This window comes from Oenanthe melanoleuca, chromosome 3 (genome assembly GCF_029582105.1).
Source record: "Oenanthe melanoleuca isolate GR-GAL-2019-014 chromosome 3, OMel1.0, whole genome shotgun sequence".
NCBI classification, from domain to species: Eukaryota; Metazoa; Chordata; class Aves; order Passeriformes; family Muscicapidae; genus Oenanthe; species Oenanthe melanoleuca.
The window spans coordinates 81,385,689-81,407,287 of NC_079336.1; the positions used below are offsets into that span (position 1 = coordinate 81,385,689).

Here is a 21,599-nt window from a genome sequence, read left to right on the forward strand (position 1 = left end):
CCTAAAAATTAATTGCTGCTTCACTGCGAGAGCGATTCCTGCTTTACATCATTAAAAGTCAGAGGAGTTGTAGAACAGGAGGATCATAAAGAACATTCAGGGGTTGAGCTTTTGAAATTATATCTGCCTTTTCTTGAATTTAATATGGTATAAAAAATTAAATGCTCCAAAGTTGTCAGCCATTATGGTTGCATAAAATAGATGTTATTGAAATAAGAAACAAGTTCCTTCATATAGGTGAAAACTGTCTTGTTAGCAACCCCAAATCTTGAATCACAGAATAATTAGAGCCTGTGTTATGGGTAGACAGCACAAACTTCCTCCCACGTTGCTTCCTCTCTAAGTAGTCTGTTTCAATCCCACCTACAGGAGGTGGAAAGGGAAATTTCTGACTTTTAGTCTAAGTTTTCCTTTCTTTGTTAAGCCTACTAAGGACACTACCAACTGCAGTACTATTTTTTCCCAAATTGGAAATTTTACTGAAAACAGCTGCTGGAAAATGAGTACTACAGATATTTGCAACGAGTGACTTGGATAGAAAAGTCATGAACAGACCAACAGGCAAACTGCAAAAATGCAAATTTATCAGGTTCTGCTAATGCTACTGGTTACAGTGCCATCTCAGCTCAAAGTCAAATCAGTAAAAAGTCAAAGAGTAAAAGACTTCTTGTGTTGATTTCCACCCCCATCAGAGGACCAAACAAAAATGCACTTACCTGTAGATCAGGACTTCATCATCCGAGCAGTTATACTGCAGCTGGTACATTTTTACCCGAGGGGCCGACTTGCTGACTGTCCACTTGACCAAAGCTGAGGTAGTGGTCACATCTGACACCAGCACAGCCCTTTCTGGGGGGCCTTTTGTTTCGCCACGATTGGACTTGGTGGAGCTGGTGATGTCCGAGAGCCGGGATTTGGGTGGAGCTGCTTTGCCTGTGCCGTTGCTGAGATGGGGAAGCTGAACGATGGAGAGTTCAATGGTTGCAGTGGACTCCCCTGCAGCGTTGGCCGCTATGCACGTGAAGGTCCCGTAGTCCTTGGAGGTGGTGATGTGTATGTCCAAGGTGCCGTTGTCGTAGACAGCTGTCCTGGAGGAGTTCCCGATGAGGCGGTCGTCGGGGGCCACCCAGTGAATGATGGGCGCGGGGTCCCCAATGGCTTTGCACTTCAGCGTGGCAGTCTGCCCTTCCAGAACCAGCAGCTTGTGAGTGTGCTGTGTAATTAGAGGGGGCTCGCAAACGAACTCCTCTTCCCGCACGTACCAGAAGTACCTTCCCTTTAGACTTGGAGGAGAAGCGCAGGTTTCCATGTCGTCGTCTCTGTCAAGCCGCCTTAACCACAGCAGCTCACAGTTGCAATGCAGCGGATTTCCCCCAAAGCTGAGGGACAGAGGTGGCGAAAACGGGGTGACAACCAATGGCATTACTTGTGATCTTGCAAATATAGGGTCGGGGGGGAGCTTCTGAAGTCTGTTGGATGTTAGATCCAATCTGGCCAATTTCTGAAGATCTGCAAACGTCCCCTCTGTTATATAATCTATCAGGTTGTGATCTAAACTGAGCTGGTGCAAGTTTATCATCTTTCTTATAGATTCCCAGGGAATGCTTCGGAGGTTATTGTAGGAAAGATCTAAGTCTTCCAACGTCAGTAAAAAATCCTCAAAGGCGTCGTCAGAAATGCTGCTGAGCTGGTTGTTGTTTAAAATCAAATGCTGAAGGTTAATTAAACCTCTTAAAGTATCCTCTTCAATCTCAGGCAACCTGTTGCTGTCCAGATGTAAAGACCGAAGGCTCTCCAGGTCGGTGAAAGAGTAGGGCTGTATGTAGCTAATGGTGTTTCTGGACAAAGTAAGGTCAACAAGTCCAGACATATTGGCAAAGTCTTGTCGGCTGATATTGATGATGAAGTTGCCCCCAAGGCGGAGTTCAACAGTCCTTCGATCTATGTCCAGTGGCACGAAAAGGAGACCCTTGGAGGGGCACAAAGTCCCCAGTGACTCAGACAGGTTCTGACAGACACAATACTTGGGACAAGCGTTGACTGTGACAGCCATTCCAAACACCAGGATGCCGCAGAGCAATCTTTCCATTGTAAATCACGCAACGGTACCTGGAAGATATGAAAAGAGTGAAAAGGAACATCAGCAATTATGATATAATAATTATGATAACTTTCTTCTTATGTTTTGCCTAACATCTGGCTCCAGAGAGACTTTGTGATGCCTCCTCACAGGGGTCACACCTAAAGGCATCAGCCCTCCAGGATGGGACAGTTACGTATTATAAAAACATGATAAAATTTCTTTCTTTCTTTTTCTTTCCTTCTTCTTCTTTCTTTCTTTCTTTCTTTCTTTCTTTCTTTCTTTCTTTCTTTCTTTCTTTCTTTCTTTCTTTCTTTCTTTCTTTCTTTCTTTCTTTCTTCCTTCCTTCCTTCCTTCCTTCCTTCCTTCCTTCCTTCCTTCCTTCCTTCCTTCCTTCCTTTCCTTTCTTTCCTTTCTTTCTTTTTCTTCCACTACAGCTTGCAAGGCTTATTTAAAATCTTGAAAGATTTCATTTGAAATAGTGCCTGCTTCTTTGGGAGTAGAAGCTAGAATCACTATCTATAATAATTACTTTCTGCTGCATAATAAGGTGCAATTAGTTTTAGAGTTGAAGCAGCTGACTTTATGGATAAAAATAACTGCATTTTTACCCTTCAGTAATGTGGTTAATAATGACCATGTAATTATCTGGCCAGTTCTGGGGCAAGTCACTTGCCCACATATAATAAAACTAATGATAGACAGCATTAGAAGCAGAAATCACTTGTGTAATTGTCACCTGGTTTCAACCTGTGCTCAGCCAAAGCATGGGAAGGATGACAGCATCTAGCTCCAAAGAGAAGGGATCCAGGGAAAGACTGTGCTGCCTTAGGCCCCTGGCAAGCTGTTTGACAACTCTATGCTCTCACACTGCAGCCCCTACTGTTGTAATGACAGTGAAGCTCTTGCTTGTCTTCATGGCCCTCCCTTTCACTCTGTCAATTCCTCTTTGCACCATCATCTCTCTTTTTTCCAATCTCTCACACTCTTTTCCAGCTTAAACTGCAAGGATGTGTCTGAAGAATAGACAAAACTAATGATTGGGTTGGCTTGGAGAAGCAATTGTGGCTGGGAGAAGTTAAAGACCTGCTTCAGGTTTGGGAATATTTACTTACACGGGTTTGCTGACATTCTTCCCACACATGCAGGACATAGGGAAACTTGCTTTCTTTCTATTTCTCCCTTTCCCAGACCTTGCTATTAGCAGGGCTGAAGAATGGATAGATCACTCATTTCTAGCCCTCATTCTTCTTCTGAGGAAACAGGCAGGGAGACAAAGAGCTTATTTTTGTAAGGGCTCTCTCAGGCTTTTTTTGCTAGGATGGTGTGCTCCAGTCTCCAAGACCCTCTCCTGTTGCACTAGCTACAGACACAATTCAGGCTCTCATTTTGAGAGTGCCCATTTTACCCCTCTAACCTTGAATAATATAATCTTCAACATATAAACTTGCAACACTGTTTGCTATATGCCATATCCCTTCTCAATCATGCAGGTGCTCATACACTTGGCAGGTTTTTGGCACGTGTTTTGAGTTATTAACCTCCCAGTAAGACACACCAAACACAAAACCACAAAAACTATCTCTTCAGCAATTTTTAAAGAACTCTTTATACAGGTCTTGTTCTACCTTCTTGTGAAAGGAATGAAAACTAAGGGCCTATGTTTGGGGCTCAGCCCAGAAGTTCCCAATTCATGCCCTGGGTAAGATGGCTTGGTATCTCCTCTCTAGGATATGCAAGATGAGTCAGGAAGAAGGAGTTGTAAAAATGTAAGATGCTATGAGTGCTGAACTATGTTGAGTGTGTTCTTTACAGCAAGGTTTTCTCCATGGTGTGATGATGGTAATTATATACTGTTATTACTATTTCATAGCAGAGGAAATGACTGAAGCATCTGTGTTTGCTGAGCTTTACAAACAAGATGAAAGCGAGACATTTCCAGAAAGGATGGCTTGAGGAGAGTAATCTTACCTTCAATAGTAAATAAAGGGCTACTGAATGAAATGTTTGGAGATAAGCAAGTGTGTTATTGATGCAAATCTGTGGTATACATACCAAAAAGCTATAAATATCCCTTACAATATTATCAATTGGTAGTTTAGTAAGAGGCAATTGGCTTTTTCAATCTTAATTATAAATATATTATGCAGCTTTAATTTAGTGTATTACCCTACCAGCTGAAATGATAAACAAAAAGCAGTTTAAAAGGGGGAGAAATAGATACAGTTAATTAGTAATAAGCCCTTTCATAGCTTCTCCCTCATCTACTTTCCCACCCTCTGAATATCTATTCAAAAATGTGAATGCACACTTACGACAGCCGTGTCTCCTTTAAGTGTCTCAATTCTCTAAGCACATTTTTCCCGGATGCTGGTAAATATCTCAGTGCTTTGGGGAGATGGTTGACTCTGAGCATCAGAGTAAAGAGCATTCACGGGAAAGAAAGTAAAAATGGGGGGAGGAACAGAAGTTAATTACATAAAATAGGGACTGAAGCACCGAGAGGAGGATGTGAAGCAGGAGGCCTAAATGGCAAAGCAAACCCTGATGGGGAAACCATCTGTGGATGGCTCCTGAGCACATCATCTGCCTGTGTGTGCTTGCACGTGTGCATGAGAGTCACAGAGAGTGCAGCATGTGCCACTGTCATCCCAGCTACTGCATGCGCTTGAAAGTACTAATGTAAATATTGCTTGTTTACTGAGGAAATTTCTTGCCTTTGTATCATTTGCTAGCATTTGTATTTCAAGCTTCTGAGCCCTGGGTTTCTCTGCAATGTAATCCTGAAGTGAGCAGTTCACAGTGCAACAAAGAGGGTATGAACCCAAAGGATTTCCTATAGGGCATTGGAGACACAGAAATGGACAGGACTCCTCAGGGAGAAATTCTGGGACCTCCATAGGGAAAATGATTTTCCTTTCTCTCTCCAGATAGGCAAAGCAGTTGGGCCAAAGATGAAGTAAAAATTCATAGACTAATAGAGTCATAGAATGGTTTGGGTTGGAAGGGTCCTTATAGATCATCTAGTTCCAAACCACCTGCCAAGAGACACCTTTCAGTAGACCAGGCTGCTCAGAGCCCCATCCAGCCTGCACTTGAGCACTTCCAGGGATGATTCCAGGTAACACTGCAATTCTTGAACCTGTACAATTATAATAATATCCTTTAAAATCTAGACCATCCCACAAAGTCATGGTAATTGCTGGTAGCCAAGGAGATGGATGTATAATAAAAATTGTTTTGATTTAATTTCTGGTAATTTTCTTGTAAGACAGACAATAAAATGTCAACTTTAGGGTCTGTTTTTGCTGACCAGTATGCTCACCTTGTTCACAAAATCTCTTTAACTGCAACACCAAGAATTTTATAAGCTGCTAATGGCAGTCTTGTGATAAGCTCACCATTCTGATTTACATTTTAAAGATATCTATCAGCCTGATAAAGCATATTTCTCACAGCAAGCCAGTAAATCTGGAAGGGTTCCTGTCTCAGCCCAAGATGAAAAATAGCCCCTTTAGTCCTCTTAGAACATGGATTGGTGTGAATTAATACGTGCAGGAGCCATAAACCTTGGTGTTTTGTATTCAAATTCTCCTCATAAAGATACAAATTCTGGGATTTGGCATCTCATTTCAGCAATGTCTCCAAGGCATTTTTTAATTCTATATTCATTGAACTTTGCATTTAAATTCCAATAACCTTTGCCTACCACAGTGCCAAGCACAAGGTAACTGTCAGACAAATAATGTGCAGCGTAAAGTTTGGGATAAAGAGAGAGAGAGAAAATTAAAAAATGAGAATTGAATGGATAGTGGCTCTGATTCTACAGTTTCCAAGTGCCCTGGGACCCAGGCTCCAGGGATGAGCTAAGATAGCTCCCTTCAGTTATGTAGGTTCTGTGGAGGAACTGGGTTTTCTTTCCTGAGAGCTGCCCTTTTCCTTGTTCTTTATCTTCTTATCTCTGTTTTAAGTGAACTTATGTGACTAGGTAATCTACCCCCAATCCAGAGCTTGAAGGATTGCAGTGATAGGTGAAACTTCAAACGTATTTTTGTAAGCAGTTTAATCAACAAGGCATAAAAGAGAATGGGGCTGTGTCAGGACAAAACTTACTCCTTAATCCCTTGCATTGCCAAAAAAACTGTGTGGAAAGTTAGGATTTGTGTTCTCCCTGATCCATACAATCAGTTTGTGCTTCACTCACCAAGCACTTGCAGGGCCCATAAGGAGAGCAAATATCTCAGCACCTGGATGTGTCCTCAGTAGCACATCCATGGAAACACAGGTGGGTGTTTGGCCACCCCTGCTCTGTGAGCACCTGTGAAACTCTTCAGGGGGTTAAAGTCAGTTTGCACCTATAGCAACTTACAGGCTCAAATTCAGGATAACCAACACTGCTTTTGTGGAGCTTTTGTCTTTTTTTTGCTTGCCTAGGCTCCTACATTCTTTGAGGGAAAAGCTCATCAGGTGCATACAGACAATGTAGTGGAAGTTTTGGCTAGGCATTTTAAGGAGCTGATTTCATTGAAAAAAATTAATAGCTCTAGCATGTGAACTGCTTGCTTTCTCCAGCCACCTCATGTTTTACACATCATAAAGGGGGGACATTTACCAGCACACATTTCTCCGGGTACTCGTGGCTGTCTGTACCAAACTCCACCCATATTAATGTGACTGATGTTGTTTTCACAGTAACAGAAAAAAGGGAACACTGGGTGAAGTGTAACAAATACACTGTCCTTTATGCAACTTATTTTCTTGAATATTGCAGCCATAGCAAGGTTGCAGCTAAAAATACTTTTCATCTCCTTACCACCATGAGGTTTATTTATGTGGTTTAATTCTTTTGAGAGCTGTTCTCTTATTTTCACATCTCCAAGCAGCTGGGAGTCCCTCTTACCTGCTCTGTGCTCCCTAGGCCTGGAAGCAGTTTTAGCTTGCCAGTATTTAGGAAGAGCTAGGCTAAAGGGGTGGATGTGTCCAAGTAAAATTGCCTTATAAGATGGTCCTAAATGTAAGAACATTTTTTGTTAAGGTTGCAGTCTTTAAAACACTGGTTGTAGCTGGATCCAGAATAGAGGTAAGGATAATGCATAAAAACTAGTTTCCAAAAGGGCTCACTCAGTGAAAGCTGATTTAATCCATTCAACAGATCCCAAGGAAATACCTGAATATTTTCTTAGGCAGGGCTTTCTCACACAGGAAAATAATGGTCTCACTGTCTTTCAAAACCTGTGTCTCAAAAGATTCTTGGAAAGCTTTTTTTTTCATTTTTCATAATGCTTTCCAGATATTTTCCTGACATCAGTATTTCTTTTTTTAAATACTAACATTACCCAATTCCTTGCCACTCCCAAAATGGAAGTAATGCATCTATCAAAAGCCCAAATTATCAATGTAGCTTTTATCTCTCCTAGTTTACTAAAATATCTAATTTCTTTCATTAAAACCAGTACTTTCCATACACCCTAAAGGAACAAATCCATATGCTAATGTTCCAGAACACTTAATCTCTGCAATTATTCACTTCTTCATATTTCAGGTTACTTAGGCCAAAAAAAATCCTTGGACCCTTTTATAAATTTTAACATATACACTTAAAAGACAATAGTAACCCCAAATGTTACCAGACAAATTTCAGAATAAGTAAAAAATTTTGTTTCTGTTTGACATAGTTAAACTACTAGCAAATGCTTTGTAGGTGAGCTCCTGTAAAACATGGTACAAATTCCTTTCTAGAATCACTGTCTTGCAGTATATATGGAAAGGGCATTTTGAGCACTAATGTGTACATGCTCACTATCCTGGTTTCAGCTGGCATAGAGTTACTTTCTTCTCAAAAAAAAGAAATTATGAGAAATATGTATGTAGATAAGGATTTTCATTTTTCACAGTGGTATTGATCCCGGAGAAACATTTTATATTTTTTAGCTTCTGTGCCAAAGATGTCCCTGCTGGCTGGGCAGTGTGTGTGTCTAGTAGCCATAGTGACCCTAGAGCACTTAGATCTACAATGCACTTACATCCCAGTTTCTAAGAAATGTAGCAAAAACTCTTAAGTACAGAGAAAACAGGGTGTAAGTCTGCTAGATCACTCTTCACTATTACTAGCACTTTGCCAAAATGAAGTTACTGTAATAAGCCATTTGGTTTTAAGAAATGTGCAAAATTAGTCAAGATTTTGAGACTCATTTTGTGAGAAAATAAAACTTAGTGAACACATTCTGTGTACTTCTGAGCATCTGCCTGTCTGGCACTTTCCCACAATACATTTGGGACATTTTCATCACTTCAGATAAAATCTGAAGTGCAGAAGCCTCAGAACTATTTACTACTCTCACTTTTCAGGAATACAGAATATAGTAAGTGTCATGAAAGCAGATGACATTTGGTTAGATTTATTAGACTTCTGTGAAGGAAATTATGCATTGTTGTGTCCACCTCATGTCTGGAATCAGAGTACCCACATGGAAGACAGACATTATCAACATCTTGGCTACTGAAAAGGCTTTAATCTGAGTTCAGCCTTTTTTGACAACAGCCAGCCCACTCTGCTGTCAAGATGTTTTTGACATAGTCATGCCATAATAGCTGCCCTTGGTCACTTGGGGACACACACCCTTTGGAAACCAGACTTTCTTTCCATCCAAAGGGTACAGGTGCCACTACTTCCTTATGACTAATCTCTGGAACTTGTCTGATCTGGCATCATGCCACTTGAACTGGGACTGAAAAGCCTTCATGCTCACACAGAGAACAGAGCAGAAGAAATATTGGCCTAAAATTCCTCTTGGCACTTAGCCTAAATTTCTTGTGCTGCAGAAGATGGAAATTTTTACTCTAGAATGATGCCTACCTGCAATGCCAAGATCAGTCTCACTTGTATCTGTCCTGAAGCTTACTGTTCAATTCTTAATTGCTCAGTGCTGGTTGTAGTAACTAGATTAATTCAGTCCTGTAGCATAAATCCAATAGGCATGCTTGATTTACTCATTCATTAAATATTGTACTTTAGAAAAATACCTACACGAAACACATTATTTGCGAATGAAAACATTACATTTCAGAAACACTAGAAATAGATATTTTTAATGCTTCATTAAATGCCTTTCTTGAAGATGCCTCATGAAACATGAACAGTCTTACAAACAAGTTTTTTCACATGGGCTGATACTTGCCAGTGGGTAAAACTTCTGACAAAATAGAAAAAAAATATTCAGCTCTATCTAGAACTTGAGAATGACACATTATAACCTTAATAATCATAGCCAGATTTTGTTGACTAGTGTGATTTTACCTGTGAAAACAGTTGTATCATTCTACCTTCACTGACTGGAAAACACAGGCTTTAGCTGCCTGATTTGCTGGCACAAAACATTGTTTAGCTACCTAGATGGTTTTTGGTAATGCACAAAATTTAAATGTTACTTGTTACAGGCAGTTACTTGCAAGCATACAAAAACAAACTGGAGACAAAGAGGCCATTTGGAAAATCCAGGTGTGTCTGTTTGGTGCACAGACACACTTAGGTGTGCTGCACCACCAGCAGGTCTACCTGGGCAGTTTCCTAGAGCTTTCCAGGGCAGTCATGTCTGTGCAGGATGGTGATTTCCAGGTACACAGGAGACAAGGAACAGCATTTTCAATGCCACTAATTGTAAATGGCTTGAGCACTAATTATAAATGGCTTGGGCTGGTTTGTTTTTTCTCTCCCACAGACCATTTGAAGGTCCATTCATTTTTGATTGTTCACTTAAAGCCTGTCAACATTTATCCTATTTTAATGCTGTGTGCCAGTCTCCATCAGAGTTGATCTACAAGCTCATGAGTCAGCTAAGCTGGGCCCCTCTGCTATTTTTAGCCATCCAGTTCATTTATTTATCTTGTTCTTAACAGCAATCCTGCAGTTTGCTTTGTCAGCACAGTAGAGAAGTTACCAGTTATTCTGTTTCTTACTCATTTTGAACACACAGAAGCTGCAAAGGTGCTAAGGAGCAGCTCTCTCAGAGATATTGCCTGTGGCATGAAACATAAATGTCCATCAACTGGCCCTACTGCTTTCTGCAAATACCACTGAAGGCCTCTTCTCATGATCTGAATCCAAATTCCCCTTGGCTCTGAGCCATAAAAGAAAATCCTCAGGTAACTCTTTAGCTTACTTTAATTCTCATAAAAGTCTTTATGCATTCTTATTTCTTTCCACATCAAAGGTAGTGCAGGATAATTAGAATTGGGATTCTCTTCTTTATCTGGGATTTTTACTTTTTTGAATTTTTTTTTTTTTTAATTGACCCTTCATTCAGCCCTAGAAACGAAGTCTGCAATATTCCATAGGAAGTATTCTTTACTTGGAGTTCAGACTGCAGTTTTTCTTTCATGTACAACCTGCCTGCAAAGAGGCTCTGGTAGGAAATCCAAGGCATACAAAACTAAAGATCTTTTTCTGATTTTTTTCTCATAAATATAACTGGGTACACAAAGTGGTATGCAAAGATCTGGAAATCCTTTGAGACATAAGCAAGGCAAATTGAAGTCCACATTTAAAAAACCAAAACAATCACTTTTGCTAAATGCCCCAAGTTTCCTGAGGATGTTAGCGTGGGCATTTGATGGCAGAGGTCCCCTGTTACAGGGAATAAAACCCCAGTGGTTTGTCTCTGTGGTTGGCTCATAGCTATGTGAGAAGTTAGCAGAGTTCAGAGAAGGAATCCTGAGAACCCTGCTATGCCATTGCCACAGCACATGGCCTCTGCAGTCTCTGGGCTCTTTCAGCAGCCTGATAAACTTTCTACCATACTTTCCTGCTTTTCACTTTGGATGGGACTAGATCTGTCCATTAAATTTCTCTTTCTAGCACTTCTCCATTTTGATTCACATGTAGGAACATAATTTACTGTTTCTCTGGAGGACTTAACATTTCCATTACTTCTACCATGACAAGCTTTTCAAAATAGTAGACTTTGTTGCACCTGGCCATACAGTTACCTATTTCCAAACAGCTGTAAATGGATGGGAAAGAGAAAGGAGAACTTTTGGTAGCAATACCAGATTTTTACACCAGAATCTTCATGTACTTTAAAAAAGAGACAACTTCTAACTTGTTTAAAGAAGTGTGTTAGAAGAGGCAAAATCTGCTCAAATGTTTTGTTTTAACCAAGTTTCTCATGGAAAATCCAACCCTCATAACTTCTCTTTGCATAGTGGTGTTTCCACATAAGGCATGTCACTGTACAATTTTTTAACACAAATCCATTGTCATGAATAGTGTTTATGTAATTACATTGAAAGGAGAGATGTGCTGCGTGTGTCTCAGGGGAAGAAATCTGGCTTTAACCTTAACTCCTGGATTTCTTCATCATGTCTTGCTATGTATGTAACCTTAGATTAGTTTCAATTAACTTCTCTTTCTCCTCTGTAAGATAACTATAAGTGCTGACTTCTGCTAATCAGCTGTTTGTGAGGTATCTGGAAAGGTCTGGAGCATGTGTTTCATGAGGAGTGGCTGAGAGAAGAGGGATTGTTTCACCTGGAAAAAAAAAAAAGGCTCAGGGGGGACTTTATTGTTCTTTACAATTACCTAAAAGGAGGTTGTAGGAGGGTGGAAGCTGATCTCATCTCTCAGGTATCAAGCAGTAGAACAAAAGGAAATGGGGCATCCACAACATCTCTGGGCAACCTGTTCCAGTATCTCACCACCCTCAGGGTCAAGAACTTTTCCTTAACATCCAATCTAAATCTACTGTCGTTCAGCTTGCAGCCATTCCCTCTTGTCCTGTTGCTGCAGCTCCTGAGGAAGAGTCCCTCTCTGGCTTCCCTATAGGCCCCTTCAGGTACTGGAGGGTTCCTGTGGGATCTCAGTGCATCCCTTTCCTCCCCAGGCTGAACAGACCCAACTCTCTCAGCCTGTCTCCAGGTGTTCCAGTGCTTCCAACAGCTTCATGGCCCTTCTCTGCACTTGCTGCAATAGTCCTACACCCTTCCTGAGCTGGGGGCACAGAGCTGTATGCAGCACTAGGTGCTGTCTCCCAGGAGCAGAGTAAAGGGGTTAAACCCCTTTCCTGGCCCTGCTTTGGATGCAGCCCAGGGCATGGTTGGCTTTCCCTGCTGCAGGTGCACAGTGCCAGCTCATGTTGAGCTGCTCATCAAACTCCGTCTGCTCGGCAGAGACCTTGCTCCAGGAAAGATGGAAAGTCTTTCAGGTTAGTCTGCAGGAGGTGAGTGGAAAGCAAGATGAGGAAAGCTGATTTTCTACTACACTTGCTATGTTTATTTATGAGGAAACAAAAGTCTTCAATCCCCAGGGCTCTCTGTGCAGCACCTTTCACTGGCACTAAGTCAGCAGAAAAAGAACAAGTCTCTTAAAATTAAAATGAAGGGAAAACATGTGATAAAATAAAATATATAAGACCCCAATATTTCAAATACATATTCTGCTTCACTTTGCAGTTTCTGCTCACCAACTATGCTCAGAATGACAGTCTTATCAGATAAGAGCAGCCAGCTGCTATACACTGCATTTAAATTTATATTACCAACAACAGGCTCCATTACCCAAGGATTTTATTGTTACATTCCTAATACTGTCTTTCTGTATGCTTTATTGTTTCTCATTTCCTTACATACTCTTTACTTTCTAGTGTGTACCAACATATCCTGGTATTTGTTTCACACATTTTGGGCTTTTTTACTTAGTCTATCTTTGACTAGTTTTCCTTTTGGTGCCTCAAAACTTTTTCTGCTTCTCAAATACCATCTCTAAAGCTGCTGCCTTACACACTTTTTGCTGTTTCATTCTTGCTTTCTGCTGCATCCCACCCCCCTTCATTCCCTAATCATTTGATCACTGCAGTTCTTTGATGTGTGAGGCTTCCAGTTCAGTCCCAATTTAATTATGTTTTTCAGAAGACTGACCTCTGTGGTCCCAATTTGTTCAAGACATTTCCTTCATTGATCCAAGGCCAGATCCCTTTACTGCCTGTTCTAAGCTAGATTCCTGATATTAGAAGCAGCCATGTATTAGCACTTAAGGTCAGTTTGCATATATCAGCAGTTAATTGCACTGATTTATTTGTAGTAGATACAACACACTCTTCCCTGCCCTTAGGTCTAGATGCATTAACACAAAATCAAGGGGAAATAATTAGAAGTATTCTCTTACTACAGCAGATGCACTTTCTTCACTGTTCATAAGAATACTCAGAGAATGGATTGCATTTTTCAGTAAATTGCTACACATCCCAAAGATCTACATATTTATTTTCTGTTGGGCTGCTATGGAAACATTATTGGACTTGACCTTCTTAAATTCTCCACCTATCATCTACTGTTTGGGAAATAATCAGAAAGATGGTTCAAGCTTTGAAAGTCAAATCAGTGTTTTCCAGAAAGAACAAGAGTCCTGTAGAACAATTACAAAGCAATGTGATGGTACCCAGAGTGGCTGGAATCTAGCTCTGTCTATAAAACACCAGTCTGACATAAATGAATATCTCCCTACATCTGCTCTCCTCAGCAGAGCAGCAAAAAATGTTATGGAAAACTGAAATACAACTTCCCTTCCAGGGAGGGAAAACTGCACTATTTCAGCCAGGAGAAGTGGGGGAAAGTGATGATTGCTGCTGTTCCTTGCTTCCACAGTCAGAGGAGACCCTAATGTAGGGTGCAGAGCACAGCAATGGCACTGAGCCACTGAGCTGCGTGTCCAGCAGGCATGAGGAGTGGCAAAGGTCTCTCTGACTTAGACTGAGCTAATTAAACACAGCTCTGTGCTTGACAGGATCTACAAATGCCTCAATCCACTTTGCCCAGTTGTACCCAAGGGTGATGTCACATCTAAGCAGACCAGCACGAACACCTTACCCTCGCTTGCTGCCAAAAGCCACCAGCCTGAATAAGATCAGCACAAAGGTTGAACTTAGCCTGACTGAGCATTGATGAGGAAACTGAGCCTCTGGATAAAGCCAGAGCTGCTTCAGGCCCACAGTGCTCCTTCCCCAAAGCAGGAAGCTCAGACTGGGATGGCATATCTGTAAGAGAAAAGGTGATGGCCTCCTGGAGTGAGGTGCTGGCCTTTAGAGTGAGAGGTGCTGAAATTCAGAGTGATCTTGACAGTCCCTTGTTCCCCACCATGTTGCTTTTCATGTAGATGGAAAATTTTTGTTTTGAATATGTTTTTCAGTTTAAATATAGGAGAAAAGCTCCATCTTCTCCCTTATGCTACTTGTACACATATGATCACGAGGTGTGAGAAAACACAGAAATTCTTCTCAGAAGATGGATGTTGATATAAAAGAAGAGATTAAAATAATCAGATAATAATCATTCAGGAACAAACAAAAATTAAGCCTTGGATTATCACAGTTCACAGTGATTTTCCAACATATGCTTAAATGACCTAAGGAGCACATCTCTTACCTCAACTAAGCAACTCACAGAGTAACTCCTTTCAGTCTCAGAAATATTTTATAACACCCAAACTGCTTTCCCAGATGAAATTTATCTGCCCAACACACACTCAACTCATTTTCTTGCTTTTAAGTTTGCTCACAGCAAGGTCTGCAAACACTCTCATCCTTGTAACAACTGCTCAGAATGGGAAGTGTCCATCCTGCAGGAATTTCTGCTTGGCATTTCCCCACTCATGCTGCTTTATGCCTGTTGACTCATGGAAGGCATTTTCTGTGTCTGAATTCTGGAGACTGATCTGTTCCCTCCTCTTTCTGAACTAGATTCCAAAGTCTCCATTTTTATAACCTGTGGGAGGTTTGCCCAAGTGAAATGTGAGTAAGGATTTCAAGACATGAACCTCTGAGTCACAAACTCCTTGAAAAAGCCACCAAAAAATGGCAAAATACCCCTGCCCAACATATTGGAAGCTGTATTACAAGGATACTTCAGTTCTTCTTATACAAAGGTACTCAGTGGTACCTCCTGGCAATAAAAGTAAGGATGATGAATACAACATCTGTGGCAGTCCCTCTGCAGGGTGTCATTTCCAGGATAGCTATGAATTTTTGACACTTCTTTGTCCAAAAAGGCATCAAATCTATGATTTTGCTGGAAAGCTCTAACCAAACACAACAGTTAAACCTCCTCTGAAAGCACTTCTTGATTTCATTCAGATAATCTTGTTTACTTCATCTCTTTTCAATTGCTTGTTTTTCCTTGGATCTCTGACATGCACTAGAGTGTACTCATGCTTCCTTTCCTATTCATCAATGGTAAGAGTGCACTGTGGGTGTGCCAGATGCCCAGGAGTCTCTCATTTCCTTGGTAACAGCAAAGAGTTACTAATCCACAGCAAATAAAAGTAAAATATAATGCAGGCACTGAGATAAGGGTTAGGATGCTTGATGTCCTTTCCTGGTATTTAGTCTGTAATCTCTGTTCAGATGTTATCCCTTATTTTCATCAGTAACTGAAGAGGAAAATTATGTTGCCCAGTAGACAGTACTGAGAGCCAAAACATGATGTTATATTTAAGGATTTAATAACACATTGGGACTTAGAAAAAAGCCAGCACAATAGGCAGTGCTAAATACCTGTCAGCATCCATGCAGGTGATTCAGCTGCAAGCCATGCTTGTGCTGGTGTGCACCACAAGCACAGAGCAGCAGCAGGCAGCAGGCACAGCAACTGGTGCCCAGAGGGAGACAGAAACTTCCCTGGGGGCTCTCCAGTGGTGCTGACACTGAGCAGAGAACAGCTTCCAGAACCCCTGGAGGAACTATCCCTAAAACATCAGAGACCTCCCTTTGGACCAAGCTTACGAGGGAGAATGCATCCTTGCACTTTTGGGACCTCTTGGTGGGACTGGTGCTGAAGGGTCTGCGTCACCTCCTGATGTACACTGTACACTAGGAGAAAGAGATCAACTGGATCTCCTCCAGGACTCTGCAGGTACAACCAAAAACCGCAGCTTCTGGTGGGGCTGATGAAGGGCCAGCCACCTGGGAAACAGCTTTGTGAAAATGCTTGGGACACCTCTCTGAACCTGCACCTGAAACATGCCCTTGTGCCAAAGAACAACATCAGCCTACAGGCAAAGTGCTGCCAGCAGTTGAGGGAGGCTTCTTTCTCCTGTACTCAGCACTGGTGAGACAATTCTGGACTTCTGGGTCCAATCATGACCTCCACAGGGCAAAAGACACAAGTCAATACCGGAGTGAGCTCAGAGAAGTGCCACAGAGATGGTTAAAGGGCTGGAGCCACCCTATAATGAAAAAAGCCTGAGATAGCTGGGACTGTTCAGCCTTAAGAAGGCTCAAGGGGAATCTTACTAGTATGTACAAAAACTTGCTGATGGGGAATAAAGAAGGTGGAGCCAGAATCTTCTCAGTTGTATTCAGTGACAGGGCAAGAGGAAACAGACAAAACTGAAATACAGTCAGTCCCACTTCAACACAAGAAAATGCCTTTTTTACCATGAAGGCAGTTAAATACCAGAATGGGTTTTCCAGAGAAGTCAAGGAGCCCCCATCCTAGGATATGTGCAAATCCTGCCTGAACACAGTCCTGGCCAACCAGTCCTAGCTGACCCTGCTTTGAGGTGGACCTAATGATCTCCCAAGCTGTATTTCAAACTCAACTATTCTATGCAGTGTAAATAGTGTATTTTTATGTTACTTTTCTAAAGGGTATTCTTGAGCTCAGTGCAGAGGCAAAACAGCTTCTGCCCTTGTACTGTACAACATCACCTCTCTTGTAACTTTGAACATAATGCAGACAAGTAACCAGGGAGTTCTACAATAATGAACTCTGTTCATAGGGAAATTAATTTCTAGTCAAGATGGTTCTGTCAAACCAGCTCTTATTATAGCAAATACCTCACTCCAGAACACAAGCTAATGATTTCCCTCATCCATCACACTTTGCAGTCCTGGCTCAGGTTGAGAACCACCAACATTCATGGATCAATATTCCATACACAAGCAGGGTTAGATTGCACTGGTTGATAAATTATGGTAAACTCATTTCTAGAAATCAATTCTTTGTTAAAATGACTGAGAATAATTGCAACTAAATGTTGCTTAGGGAAGCAAAGGTCCTAGATTCCCCCTTTCATTATTGCCCACTTCAATCAACTGAAATAAAATGTTTTTTACTTTTGGTTTCTTTTTCCCCCCACTTAAGGTAAATAGTGGATGCAGCTGAAGTCATCACTTTTTCCTATGACTGTCAGAGGAGTGGGGTGCAAAGAGGGGGTGGATGGGGTGGGTGAAGGAAAGCAGACTTGTGCTCATCACTGTATGGAAAGAGACTGAGAACATGGATAAAATAGGACTAGTTATGACACACAAACAAAGGAAGGGTCCCAGTGCCATCTCTCTGGCTTATCCTGACTTTCTGTATTTCCTGGCTTGATGGTTCAGTGCATGTGGTTCATTACAGCAATGAACCTGAACATACAAATTTTATCTGGTGAAAGGTGATGTTTAGAGATCAACTGGAATTGTGCATTTTAATGTCTTTCCAGAAAAAGTGTTTTATGCAATATGGCTGTGAATGCAATCTAAGGGATTCAAACCTTTAAAGAAAAGCTCCATCCCCAGAGGTATAAATGCATGTTTGCCATCAAGTAAAGAGCCTTGGAATACAGAAATGGCACTAACAAGGTCAGAAAACAAAAAAAAAAACCAAAAAAACCTAACATAACATGGAAATAGTTCCCTCAAGTATCATATCTTCCATTTGACCACAGCACATGCAGAGGAATATGGTGAGACACTGCAATGAAAGATAATAAAGTATAGCCACAGTATAGCCACAGGGAGAGCCTGCAAACAGAAAGGCACACCCTAAATCAGTGATGGAGCTTGTAGGAATACCTGTGAATTGCTTTACTGCTCCCCAGTATAGGAGGGCCAGATAACAAAGCAAGTTTTATTTCTACCTTTGGAACTGGGTACATCATTGCTGCAGTGACATACAAGCTCAAAATATTTCCAGCATGTTTCATCTCAAACACAGAAAGTTTGTATCTCTGTGTCAAACAGAGCCAAAATAATCCCTCTATCAAACTGTTCATAACCTGACAACCACTGCTGTATTGTTGAAGCATGAAAGAAATCTAATTTCTCTTGATAAAGTGTCTATTGATGAGAAGCCTTCAGTTTCCAGGATTTTGCCACCCTCAAAATCCAGTAAAAGTGTGAGTTACTCCTTTACCAGCATGAGTCAGGAAGCAGCTGGGAAACTGCTTTGCATATGATGCAATGTCCTGAAATAATATGAACATCTCAAGGTTGGAATATACTCACACAGTGCAGCTGCTTATCAAAATGCAAGCAAGTGATTAATCAAAGCACAAAGAGCTGGGAGAAAATGCAACAGGTCCCTTATCCTTTCAGGCACCTAATTCACTATTTCCCAGCATTTCCAAACCACTAACTGGTTCCTTTTAGGAAGTTATTTCTGCAAGAAATTGCTGGCATGAAGAGAATATCCTTTAAAGACAGGGCTGATTTTACAGGCTGCTGTCCAACCTCTTTGTACAGAAATGATCTAAATAAGAGGTTGGAGGAAGTAAACATGGGAGAAAAAAGTGCCAAAGGCTGAGGACTTCTTGACCCTAGTTATACCTCAATTGCAGATGTGCTGGAATCAGTCAAAGCCTTCAGCATTTAACCCTTGTTTATCATTCCACATTTAAAATAATTAATAAAAAAAATATTGGTTCCACCAGTTTAGAAAAATTTGGTCATCAGAATTAAGGTAAGACCAACTTCTCCCTCTGAATCTCCTGGTCATACATAATTTAAAGAATTTTTCATTCTTGTAGTGCAAAAGGAAGGAGAAATTTAACTATGGGACTTGAATAGGTTGGTTAAATTGGTCACAAATTGATAAAACATGGAAGATTTATACAAGATTTATTATTTTTCTTGTTATAAGAGTAACTGTTTAAGATTACACAACTTTGAGAACTTCCATTTCAGGATATTCCTGATAACTGATATTAGGAATCCTGGAGTGATGAGGTATGTATTTGGCCTTTCATAGCCTTGCTTTTTGTAAAGTTTTCATGGAAATTTCCATGGCTGGAAATGGGAAGAAAGGCAGGAGACTGGATATTACTGACAGTGGCATGACTTCAACCTTGCCACCTTGCTCCTCTCTGGCTGCTGAAAACTGCAGTCAGAGCACATTTCCCTAAGGAGGCAGCATATCATTGCTACATGGTCTTTAAATGCTTTACAGGGTATTAATTTCACAGATGGATCCATGGATGCTTTAATAGAACTATTTTATCTTTTTTTTTAGGAGGACAGATTGGAAAAAAAACAAAACAAAAAATGAAATATATATAGCAATGACTAACTGTCTACAAATAGTTGAAACATCTGACTGTTAAAGATGAACAGGAATTGTTTAACACATTGCAGAAGTATATAAATCATCAGAATTTAGTGTGCATGAAACAGCTGAAGATGAAAAGGAAAGATGATCTTGTTGTGCACAGGCAATTAAATTCACAGCTTTGTCACAGAAAACTGGTATTTGTCCTTTGGAAACTCTCTTAATATTTTTCCATGTGAGTTGTCTTTCCTTACAAATAAATCAAAGACTTTCACTCATTGTTTTTCTGTCCTGTCAACACATTTGAAAGCAGTTTGGGCCAAAATTGTTTCTTTCGATGCATTCACATAATATAAGCAAATTATATACCAAATTGCTTTGGGGGCCTCTCAGCACTGCCCTAATTAAATAATTATACTTGCACAAAAAGTGCCTTATAAATGTTAAATGTCATATTCTACCTAGTCTAATTATATTATGTACCTAGTGCTATGATGTATAATAAATTACTGTTTTCAAAGACTAATTCAAGCCAAATATCACCAGTGTCATTAAAGACAAAGGCTACAATTTCAAAGAATCTTAGTGGTTTAGGAACTGCAGACATATTTCCAAAAAAATAATAATTAAAAAAATAGCACCTACAGGCTTTGGGTATCATTGAGACCCTTTGGGAATCTCATATTTGGGTAACTACGTAATCTATGTAATTTTTATAAAGTTATGAAGGACTGCTAAGGACTTCTGAAATTTTGAACCCAAAAATCTTATCTGTGAAAAGTCTCCCAGGAAATCAATGGGAGTCACATCGCTAAAAATAATATTTAAATGATCTGGACAAAGCACTCAAAATTTGTCTCAAAAAAAAATCCTAGAGTAATGAATGCAGGCCCCATGCTAGAAGAAGTACAGACCACTTTAAGCTAACAGGTCTTCTTTTGATCTCTCTCTTCAGTTAGTCTTTTGAAGAGCATTATTTTTTTTCCTAATGGCAAAACTAATAGAAGAAACCTTTCTTCAGTACAGCCTTGCATTCACTCTTTTAATACACTGGAGAGTAAAGCTCCTTTATTAATATACTCTATACTCCCAGACATATCAAATAATATGTCAAAAGATAAGGAAGGAAAGCAAAGAACTTGGGTGACATTTGTTGACATTTCCAACACGGAGGAAACAAACAAGTTGCGCCGTGGCTGAATGTTAAAAAGGCCGTGGAGAGTGAGTTTCCCCTCATCAATATGGCCCTTGGGGCATTTTTAACTCAGCCTGATATTGTGTTCCCTAGTAGGAGGTAGTCCTGCAACACAGGGAGACAGGGGAGGCTCCTCTCAGCTCTCCAAAGACCTCAATAAAAAGGTCATCAGATCTTTTATTTTCATTTACATTTTAAAATATCAAGGTCACTTTTAAAAGAGAATAATGCAGATGCTCAGCCTGCCATCTAAACAAATCTTCAGCTCCAAACAGAAATGAAAATCAAAATACAAGTGGTTTCATTTTTATTTAAAATTTAAAAAAAAAGGTTGGAAGTTCTTTATTTTTCTTCTTCCCTTTTCTGAAATCATGTTAAAATCCCTTTAGAGCGCAACCGAGAAACATCAAAAACCTTAATGTGGCCTGAGGGTGGCTTACTACAAAGCCATGTGCTAATAATACCTCACATTTATAGCTCTTTTCAGCCAGAGCTGGATCCCCAGGCTGTGCAGATACTGTGCATGCAGGAATAATAATTCTGAGCTGCCTTGCTGACATGTGGCTCTCTCCATGGGAGCTCAACACCCAGCCCCCAGTGCTCCACACTTTGGAGCTGGGGGGCACCCTGTGTTTTGGAAACTCCACAGAGAGCCTCAGTAGAGCAAAAAGCAAGCAGATGAGCTGGGACTCGCTGGAAAATAAAAACTGTGAGACCTCCCCTTGCAGGAGGTGTTTGGGCTCACCAAAGAGCAGCCACACTGCAGCAGGAGGTGCCCTGCAGCCTTCTGGAGGCTCTGGCCAAAACCAGGAATGTGCAGCTGACACAGCACATTCCTGCTGTGGTATCCCTCTCCCTGCAAGGCTTCCCATTCCAGGAGGGGCAGCGCTATATAAACTACCAGGATTACTCTGAATTCATGTTTATCACTTGCTAAGTTTTGAAATCATATGAACCTAATGCATGGTATTTTACAGGTGTCTAGTTCACTGTACTGGTGAGTGAAAAGGTGATAGACTAATTTAT

General features: G+C 40.7%; 1 protein-coding gene across 2 annotated transcripts in view; it reads right to left on the bottom strand.

Annotated features, from left to right (window-relative positions):
* The window catches only part of LRFN2 (leucine rich repeat and fibronectin type III domain containing 2), a 237,534-nt gene that overhangs the window by 32,865 nt on the left and 183,070 nt on the right, over positions 1-21,599 (bottom strand). For both annotated transcript variants that reach the window (XM_056487603.1, XM_056487604.1), the window contains one exon: positions 717-2,109. In XM_056487603.1, coding sequence (XP_056343578.1) covers positions 717-2,089 — 1,373 coding nt within the window. In that variant the 5' untranslated portion in view covers positions 2,090-2,109. The remainder of the gene's footprint in view (positions 1-716; positions 2,110-21,599) is intronic.